Source organism: Selaginella moellendorffii, unplaced genomic scaffold (assembly GCF_000143415.4).
Source record: "Selaginella moellendorffii unplaced genomic scaffold, v1.0 SELMOscaffold_26, whole genome shotgun sequence".
Lineage (NCBI taxonomy): Eukaryota > Viridiplantae > Streptophyta > Lycopodiopsida > Selaginellales > Selaginellaceae > Selaginella > Selaginella moellendorffii.
In genome coordinates, this window is record NW_003314287.1 from 1,529,007 (window position 1) to 1,537,561 (window position 8,555).

General features: G+C 55.7%; 3 protein-coding genes across 4 annotated transcripts; 2 read left to right on the plus strand and 1 right to left on the minus strand.

Annotated features, from left to right (window-relative positions):
* The first annotated feature begins 1,173 nt into the window (after window positions 1–1,173).
* Window positions 1,174–5,038, plus strand: LOC9629072 (probable LRR receptor-like serine/threonine-protein kinase At2g16250). Of its 2 annotated transcripts, none has more exons than XM_024679898.1 (4): window positions 1,174–3,648; window positions 3,724–3,852; window positions 3,929–3,951; window positions 4,015–5,038. In XM_024679898.1, the coding sequence occupies exons 1-4, from the start codon at window positions 1,799–1,801 to the stop codon at window positions 4,743–4,745; spliced, it is 2,733 nt and encodes a 910-aa protein (XP_024535666.1). In that variant the 5' UTR covers window positions 1,174–1,798; the 3' UTR covers window positions 4,746–5,038. The 2 variants fall into 2 exon arrangements, with proteins under 2 accessions (XP_024535666.1, XP_024535667.1); XM_024679899.1 differs by having other exon boundaries at window positions 4,018–5,038.
* A 33-nt stretch (window positions 5,039–5,071) lies between these two features.
* Window positions 5,072–6,529, minus strand: LOC9638154 (GDP-fucose transporter 1). The gene is made up of 2 exons (XM_024679904.1): window positions 5,329–6,529; window positions 5,072–5,252 (listed from the first exon to the last, which is right to left on the minus strand). The coding sequence occupies exon 1, from the start codon at window positions 6,421–6,423 to the stop codon at window positions 5,383–5,385; it is 1,041 nt and encodes a 346-aa protein (XP_024535672.1). The 5' UTR covers window positions 6,424–6,529; the 3' UTR covers window positions 5,072–5,252; window positions 5,329–5,382.
* A 303-nt stretch (window positions 6,530–6,832) lies between these two features.
* On the plus strand, window positions 6,833–8,373 carry LOC9629073 (CBS domain-containing protein CBSX5). The gene is made up of 2 exons (XM_002974988.2): window positions 6,833–7,187; window positions 7,261–8,373. Exons 1-2 carry the CDS (start codon window positions 6,883–6,885, stop codon window positions 8,294–8,296), a joined length of 1,341 nt encoding a protein of 446 aa, XP_002975034.1. The 5' UTR covers window positions 6,833–6,882; the 3' UTR covers window positions 8,297–8,373.
* The last annotated feature ends 182 nt before the right edge of the window (window positions 8,374–8,555 follow it).

Below are 8,555 nucleotides of genomic sequence, written 5' to 3' on the forward strand. Positions count from 1 at the left end.
ATATTGTACTCATTTCGAGAATAGAAGGTCAAGTTCTAAATTTTCTGGTGAGCTGTGCCGACCAATGACAACGTGCTTGATCATAAATTGAGTCATTTTCATAGTATTAGTAATATGTTTTAAGAGCACCAAATGCCTGGTGGTGAGTGTGAAGAAAGTTTCCGCTGGAACTCGAAGGAGTGGTGGTTTTAAAATTGGCAAGCTTCTCATATTCTTCTCGTTCTGTGATCGCCTCATCTTCATCTCGTCTAGTTCAATGAATGCAAAGCTTGACAAATTCAGATTGACTTTAGCATAGTTAACGTGTTCCTTGGGAAGATTTAGGAGCAAGCCAAAAAAAAGGCATGGTGGTCGTGCTGGTGGTGGTAAAGCGACCACCGCATGAAGAAACATTACAGGCCAAGGGAATTGCATTTGTCAAAGAGGGCGCAACTTAGGGCCCCCCAAACTCAAACAAAAAGGGTGGCTTTGTCAAAGGAGATTGAATTGAAACGCTTTTGTTTTTGCAAAGAAGGAGAAGTAGCTGTTCTTCTGCTGTGCTCCCCAAAAAAGGCATTGAATGGAGACAATGACATATATAATGGCTAGAATTACAAAATCTGCTGCACTCACTTGCCAATGCCACCCACCCCAAGCCAACCAGAAGAGAGGAAAAACCAACACATTGGGGCCAGCCCCAAAAAGAGAGAAGCCCTAGAAACCTGCAGCAACAAAAGGCCATCCTCCCATAAAGATCATTCAACTCCCCTTTGCAACAAACTCTGTACTCTTGTGTGCTCCTTTCTTGTGTGTGCTGTAGGGTGGCATGGGTGCAACATGTAAGGTGGACATGCATTACAGAATCTTGTTCCCCACTGTTGATCAAGGATTAAGGCGAGTGTAACAAAATTCCATGGAATCTATGACGAGCTCGTGAGGTGTGTGTATACACGCACATGATACGCTAGAATGAAGGGTATATTTGTACACGACATAGTTGCTTCCAGGGAGGATGTCAATCTTCGTGGAGCCCGCGAGAGCACAAAAAGTAGGAAAGAAAAAAGTGAGGAAAGAGAAAAGGTGGCGAGGTTTCACCGGGCCAAATCGCCAAAAGCTGGGAAGGCGAGAATAAAAAAAACAAGATTACCTCTCCATAATTCCCGCTAGTTCAAACACGTACGGAGAGCCCGGCCTGCCGTACACCTGGCCACCCAGTTTAACTCTTCACGGCTATGGCGGCTCTCTTTGTTCCGGGGGGTGTGTGTGATATTTTGGCGAGCGCAGCGCTTGGAGAGCGCGCCCTGGCTCCTGGAGCCCATGCCGCGCGCTAGGGTTTGATGGCGAATGGGTGGCGATCGGCGGTGGCAGGAGTGGCAGCAGCGGCGCGGCATCGTCTAGGTTTGCGAGCTGCCAGATTTTGGCACATTGCAGGGAGCTGGGGCTGGGAATCGCGGCGCGCGGTCGCGAATCGCGAGCGCTAGAGCGGGGATCGAGCGAGGTCAAACAATGGAGGAGCATTCTTGGTTTTACTTGTCGGGGTAGGATTCCAATGCGGCACGGGTCAACGCATCGCAAGCGGATTTTGGGGGCGATCCGGGGCCCGGATCGGGGATAGGACCGGGAGTTCCGTGTGCCGTGCTCGCGGGGTGATGAAATCCCCCGGGAGTCGGCGATCGATCGAGGCAGCGGCAGCGGCAGAGTGGTGTAGCTCTTCTTCCTAGTTGATAGCGCGACTCACGAGGCAATGGGATCACAGATCTAGCAGTGACAGGTGCCCGGACGGGGAATGTGCGCAATTCTGGGGAGATAGGGGGCTATCATGTCACTGGGGCTGGCATGGGCGATTCTCGCGCTTCTCGGCGTCGTCACGATCCTACCGGCGGAGTCGCAGACGCTGCTGGCATCCGAGGCCTACGCGATGCGGCACCTCAGGTACTCGCTGAGAATTCGGGACTTCTACTGGCCCAAGACGCGGGATCCATGCCTGGATTGGAGAGGAGTTCTTTGCGAGAATGGACGGGTGGTGAGCATCTATCTCTCCGGGTTGAAGAGGACGCTGGTGGGGATGGCGCGGCCGACGCTGGCGCTGGACAATCTCCAGGGACTTCCCGCGCTGCGGCTGCTCAATGCCACGGGATTCGTGATGCTGGGGACGCTCCCGGATTGGATTGGCCAGCTCTCGGCATTGCAAGTGTTGGATTTCTCGGCGTGCTCGATCAATGGGTCGGTTCCAGGGGGAATTGGTCAGCTGGGCAGCTTGCGGAGGCTGTCGCTCGCAAGGAACGATCTCATGGGTGGAATCCCGGCCAGCATCGGGAATCTCTCCCGCCTCGAGCTGCTCGACCTCAGTGGAAACATGCTCAGCGGGGTGCTGCCGCCGGAGCTCGGGAGGATGGCATCGTTGAGAGATCTCGACTTGAGCGGCAACATCTTCTCGGGTCCCATTCCAGCTTCTCTGGCAGTGAGCTCCTCGTCGAGCTTGCGGAGCGTGAGGCTGTCCGATAACAGGCTTGACGGGTCGGTCCCGGAGAATCTCACGGGGTGGTCGACGCTCCAGGAGCTAGCTCTCGGGAAGAATTTGCTCGCGGGAGAGCTGCCTGGAGCTCTGCAAGATCTTCGCAACTTAACGCTCTTGGACCTCTCGCTCAACAATTTCACGGGGACGATACCGCCGGGGCTGGCAAGTCTTTCGAGTTTGCAGTCTCTGGACCTCTCCAACAATACGTTTTACGGGCCGCTGCCTGCGGCGGTGTCGTCTCTGCGAGGACTGCTCGTCTTGAACGTCTCGGACAACTTTCTCAACGACACAGTGCCGGCAGGGACCGTGGCCGGCGCCATACTTAGCGAGAACTGTTTCGTGAATGCGAGCGGGCAGCGTTCCTTGAGCGACTGCCAGGCGTTCTACGCTGCCAGGGGCCTGGTTTTCCAAAACGCTTCGTCTTTCAACTTGCCGACGCCAATGCCGACGAGAAGATCAAAGTCCAAGCCCCGCCACCTTGCCGTTATACTGGGGGGAACTTTTGGTGGTCTTGGGCTGGTTCTCCTGGTGGCTGCGCTGGTTCTTCTTATACGAAAGCACGAGAGGCGGCCGGCTCGAGAGCCTCCAAAGAAATCGGACGAGGCGATGGCTGGTGGCGCCGCCGCGGGTGCTGGCGCTGGTGCAGCGACGACGAGCGGGACGGGCCAACCCGTCGTGCCTCCCGCCGTTGCTGTCAAGATGTCGAGTATCGGAGAGTCGTTCACGTTTAGTCAGCTAGTCCGGGCAACTCAGGAGTTTTCTTCGTCCAACTTCATCAAGGCCGGGCACTCGGGCGACTTGTATCGAGGTGTTCTAGACGGCGGCGTGCTCGTCGTCGTCAAGAGGATCGAGGTTGCCAAGATGAAGAAGGATTTGCTCACTTTGGAGCTCGAAGTTTTCGGCAAGGCGTCTCACACCAGGCTGGTTCCTCTCCTCGGGCACTGCCTGGAAATGGACGAGCTCAAGTTTTTGGTGTACAAGTACATGCCCAACGGTGATCTGGGACAAGCACTACACAAAAAGGTTGTTCCAAGCCCACCCGCGGATATATTGCAGTCCCTGGACTGGATCACAAGATTGAAAATCGCGATTGGAGTGGCAGAAGGCCTGAGCTACTTGCATCACGAGTGCGTCCCTCCACTTGTACATAGGTACGTTCTTGCGGTTTAAAGGTTGCCGTTACGTAAAAGCTGATGGCGCATTTTCCTTCTTCCTTGCCATGGCAGGGATGTACAAGCGAGCAGCATTCTTCTCGATGACAAGTTTGAGGTACGGCTGGGAAGTCTGAGCGAAACGCGGGAGCAAGGAGGCGAAGCGCAGCCTGGGTTGATAACTCGGCTGCTGAGATTGTCACAGTAAGTTTTTTTTTAACGCTTTTCTTTGCATTCTTTCTTTAACTGTCGTTCTAAGTTTTCTCGTTTGTCGCTGCAGGACGACCGAGCAAGGCGATCAAGGTGAGAAAAAAATTTAATGTTTCCGAAGGTCTCCAGCTGCTCATGCTTCTTTCTTGTTTACAGCAGGCTCCGCGGTGGCATCATGTGCATACGATGTTTATTGCTTCGGGAAGGTGCTGCTGGAGCTGGTGACGGGAAAGCTCGACATCAGTGGCACCTCGGATCCAAACGCCGACGCCTGGCTGGAGTGGGCTCTTCCACTCATCGACCGGCACAACAAAGAGGGAATAATGAAGCTGGTGGACCCGTCGCTGATAGTGGACGAGGACCTGCTCGAGGAGGTGTGGGCGATGGCCATCGTCGCCAAGCTGTGCCTCCACGGCCGGGCGTCCAAGCGGCCGCAGATCCGCCACGTCCTCAAGGCGCTGGAGAACCCGCAGCGGGTGACGAGGGAGGAGAACTTTAGCTCGTCGCTGCGCTCCCGGACGTCGTCTCACAGCTCGTGGAATGCGTCGCTGTTTGGGAGCTGGCGGCACAGCTCGTCGGAGAACGTGATCGCGTCCGGGGTGCTGAGGGAAGAATACGTGGGTGGTGGCGGAGGTGGCGGCGGCGGTGGTGGCGGTGGTGGCGATCCCAGCAGGAAGCACTCGGGAACGTCGCACTCGCAGGGGTCGATCACAGGGGAGCAGTCGTTCCACCGGAGGCCCGGGTCGAGCGAGATCTTTCCCGAGCCGGTGGAGGACGTTCCAGTCAAGGCGTCGAGCTTGGGATCTGGGGACAACAATGGCAGTAGCAACAACAACAGTGTGAAGCTCCGGCAGTATCAACAGCAGCAGCAGCAACAGCAGGTATGAGAATGATTGACACACACAAGAGATTCACGAGGAGAGGCTTGCTTTATATTCTTTCGCAATAAGATCCCCCGAGAACTTTGGAAGAACACGAAGAAGAAAACACACACACACACACCCAAGGTTGGTCTGTTCGTTCGTTTTGTTCCCCCGAATTGGTGGAGCAACAAAGAAATCCCTGTAGCATAAACTTTCTTCTTTTCTTCTCCTGCTCCATCATAAGCTAGTCTTTTTCTCTGTATTTTTTCTTCCTGTTGGATCCAAGTTTTGATGATAAAAAAAAAGAGATTTTTTTTGCTCTGGTTTCTCCGCCGAGAAGAAGAAAAAAAGAAAAAGAAATCTTTCAGGAGAGAAAGAACTTAGCTTAGCTTTTGATGCATTGATTTCATCCAGTCCAACAACGAGCGAGACTTTTTTGCCTCCACGTCGTTCGTGGTGGTGATGGAATTGAAGTTGTTTCTTCCACCTTGATTGATTATTTATGCCATGCGCAGTCCTGGTACCTGAATCCTGATAGATAGATAGACGAGTCACTTCTTCCGTCAGGAAACATATTAAAGAGACTGGCAGTAGAATTGATTGGTACCTGAGAGGAAAGTGTGAGCTTGCCACGCCTCGCTCGCTCGCTCGCTACGTTTTCTTACTCGGACGACTTCTTGAGGAAACCGGCCTCTTCATCCTCCTCCTCCTCCTCGGCCTCCTCTTCCTTGTCCCCCAAACTCTCCATCGGCTTGGACACCACCACCTCGGATGGCTGGCTACTCGGCTTCGGCATGGCCGTCGACTGCTGGTACAAAACCCCGCCAACAATCGTGAGCAGCAAGAACAAGATCCCGACGGTGCTGGCGTGCTTGTCCCAGATGAGCACGTTGATAATCACCGTGAGCAGCTTGTTCACCACCCCGGTGACTGTAAATGCGGTGGCCGAGATGGCCTTCCTGGCCGCGAAACCGAAGAAGCTGATGGCCAGGCCAAAAACGCACGAGAGCGCCACCGAGAAGACGGCCTGGAACTGGAACAGGCTCTCCCAACTCGCCCGGGCCACGTCCGAGTACTCCCCCGTGACGATCCAGAAGAATGGAGCCATGGCGAGCGAGAGGAGATTGTTGTAGTAGACGAAGCCCCAGGTGTTGAGCCCCAGGTTGGTGACCATATGCTTGATGTACACCATCTCGGTGGTGATGGTGACGAGGTAGGCGGCGGCCCACGAGTAGGCGGTGACCGAGAAGGCCGAGTCGGTGAGCACGTAGCCGATGGCGCCGCCGAGGATGACGAGCAGCGCCGCGAGCGTGTAGCGCGAGGGGAACTGCTGGCGGCGGAAGAAGGTGTCGGCGATGGCGACGAGGAGCGGCGTGGAGGAGCGGAAGACGATGAAGGTGTCGACGTTGGCGTGCTTGAGGAGGTGCGTGTTGGTGAAGATGGCGAGGTAGAAGACGAGCGCGGCGGGGAGGAAGCGCTTGACGGTGTCCCAGGCGAGCGCGTCGTGGTGGAGGAGGCCGGCCAGGCCCAGGAGGTGGACGCCGCCGGCGCTGGTGAGGTACTGGAGCGCCGTGAGGAGGCTAGGGTATGGGAAGTAGGTCACGGCGTACTTGTTGATCACCGCCAGGAGGCTCGAGCACAGCGCGTAGCCCAGCACCAGCAGCGCCGTCGTCGACAGGACCGCGCCGCTGTTCTTCATCATCGCGCCGCGCCTCTCCTCTCGCCGCCGTCCCCTACCTGGTGCCGTGTAACCTCCACCAAGCGCGCGCGCGAGATCCGCCGATCCGGGAGAGCTGAAAGAGATCGAATCGATCGCCTAGCCCCCGCCGGTCGCGAATCCGGAGGGAAATCTCTAGATCTCGGCGCCGCGCCGTGAGTGTCGTGCGCGCGAGGAACTCGCGGCTCCAACAAGAAATCGCTGCTACTTTCAAACTGAAAGACAATGTAGGTTTTCTTACTTTTTTGATTTTCTCGTTGGCGGGGAATATGCTCCAAGCCGCCATGGCATATTCCTATAGCGGTAGAATATCCTATCATATACTAGAATATACCCCCTCGAGAGTATATTCTAGGCGCGGTAGAATATCTTAAATAATATTCCCCTGGGGTATATTCTTCGAAATGAAGATCATCATCCTTTTTGGAGCCCTTTGGCGTGTGGATGACGCAATTTCTGGAATCGTTCGAGGTGTTCGATCTCGCGCTGGGTAAGCCGCCGCTCCACTGCCTCCCCTGCAATGCGAGCGTCGGGGACGCCATTGCGATGGCGCGGGAGCTGGGAGTGGCGGAGATTAGCGTGTGGGACGCCAATCTCGCCAATTGCCTGGGCGTGGTCAACAATCTCGACGTCCTCTGCTTCCTCGCCGCGGATCACACCCTGCTGTGCGATCTGGAGGCCGCGCTCGCGCGTCCAATCGCCGGGCTGGTGCACAGGAGCTGGATCCAGCGCGTGGATCTCCACGAAAGGTACTTTTATCTATTTGGTAGATAGAGTATTTCTTCTTCTTCTACATGGATTGGACGTTCTACTATCGTGTAGACTGTCCAAGGCGCTGGAGCTCGTGATCAAGGGCGTGCAGTACCTCATTGTCCCTCTCCCCAAGAGATCTCGATCCACTCGCGCGATGGAGTTCGAGAGGAACAGTAGCAGCGCATCCTCGCGCTGGCCTTGCAAGGAAGTGTGCTGGATCAGCCAGGAGGCCGTGATGCGCTTCCTCATGAGCTGCATAGCCGCGTTTTGCCCGCTTCCACTCTTCACCATCGAGGAGCTCGGGATCATCAACCGCAGCTTCGCCTCCATCCAGCACGAGGCCCCCGCGATCGAGGCGATCCAGATCATCCACCAGGCCTCCCAGGCGATGAGCGCAGTGGCAATCGTCGTCCCGGCAACTCCATCACCATCTCCTTCGTCGGCGTCTTCCACTACCGAGAACCAGAGGAAGCTCAAGCTGCTGGGCGATATCTCGTCGTCCACGCTCCGCCGCCACGACGAGAATTTCGCCGCCGTCGCCGCGGCTCTCGCCACACTCTCCGCCGCCGACTTCCTCTCGTACGTCCGCGGAAGCAACAAGCGTAGCTCCAAGATCCTGGGAAAGTTGATCGAAACTCGTCTCGCTCAAAAGGTGGCGGCGGCGGCGGCGGTGGCGGTGGCGGACGAAGATCAAGTTGCAGGAAAACCCCCAACGCCGCTGGATTCCTGCGAGGAGTCCTCGGACTCGGAGCAGGACTCCCATAGATCTGGAGGACTGACTTCGAGCTTCCAAAACTCTGGGAGCCGCGGCTGCCTGACGTGCCGGCCGTGGAGCTCGCTGGCGGCGGTCATGGCGCAAGCACTGTCGCACCAATGCGGCTACATCTGGGTGACGGAGTCAGAGAGCGAGAACACGGTGGTGGGGATTGTGACTTACGTTGATATGATCCGTGTGCTCGTCAAGAAGCTGGAAAAGGTGGGGCGCCTTGGATCCAGCCAGAAATTGTTCTCGTCGACGCCAAAGCTGGTCACGCGGCCGGATCAAAGCAGCCAGCAGCCACCACTCGTTCTGCCCGCCGACCACTTGAAGAGCAAGCATTCGTGAAAAAGAGGAGCTGTATACATTTGTGCGTGTGTATATCTTGTTCGTTCGCTATAAATTTGACAAAGGTTTCAGTAATATCATCTGGAGGAACTATGTATACCTGTGTCGACTGTCAAAATGTCGGCGATACAATTGCCAAAAGGCCTGTGCATACGAAAACGGAAATTGATGATATCGGGAAAAATAGAGAAAAATAGAGAGAGGGAAAAGGCTAACCTGGTATTGTCCTGCGAAGAGACTAGCTGTGCCTTGTACCTAC

What these genes read in the sequence shown, in the direction of transcription:
- LOC9638154 (XM_024679904.1), bottom strand. Translation starts at nt 6,423, where the DNA reads ATGATGAAGAACAGCGGCGCGGTCCTGTCGACGACGGCGCTGCTGGTG.
- LOC9629072 (XM_024679898.1), top strand. Translation starts at nt 1,799, where the DNA reads ATGTCACTGGGGCTGGCATGGGCGATTCTCGCGCTTCTCGGCGTCGTC. An exon ending in GTCCCTCCACTTGTACATAG is followed by an intron (nt 3,649 to 3,723) that starts GTACGTTCTTGC and finishes TTGCCATGGCAG; the next exon opens with GGATGTACAAGCGAGCAGCA. An exon ending in GACCGAGCAAGGCGATCAAG is followed by an intron (nt 3,952 to 4,014) that starts GTGAGAAAAAAA and finishes TCTTGTTTACAG; the next exon opens with CAGGCTCCGCGGTGGCATCA.
- LOC9629073 (XM_002974988.2), top strand. Translation starts at nt 6,883, where the DNA reads ATGACGCAATTTCTGGAATCGTTCGAGGTGTTCGATCTCGCGCTGGGT. An exon ending in CGCGTGGATCTCCACGAAAG is followed by an intron (nt 7,188 to 7,260) that starts GTACTTTTATCT and finishes ACTATCGTGTAG; the next exon opens with ACTGTCCAAGGCGCTGGAGC.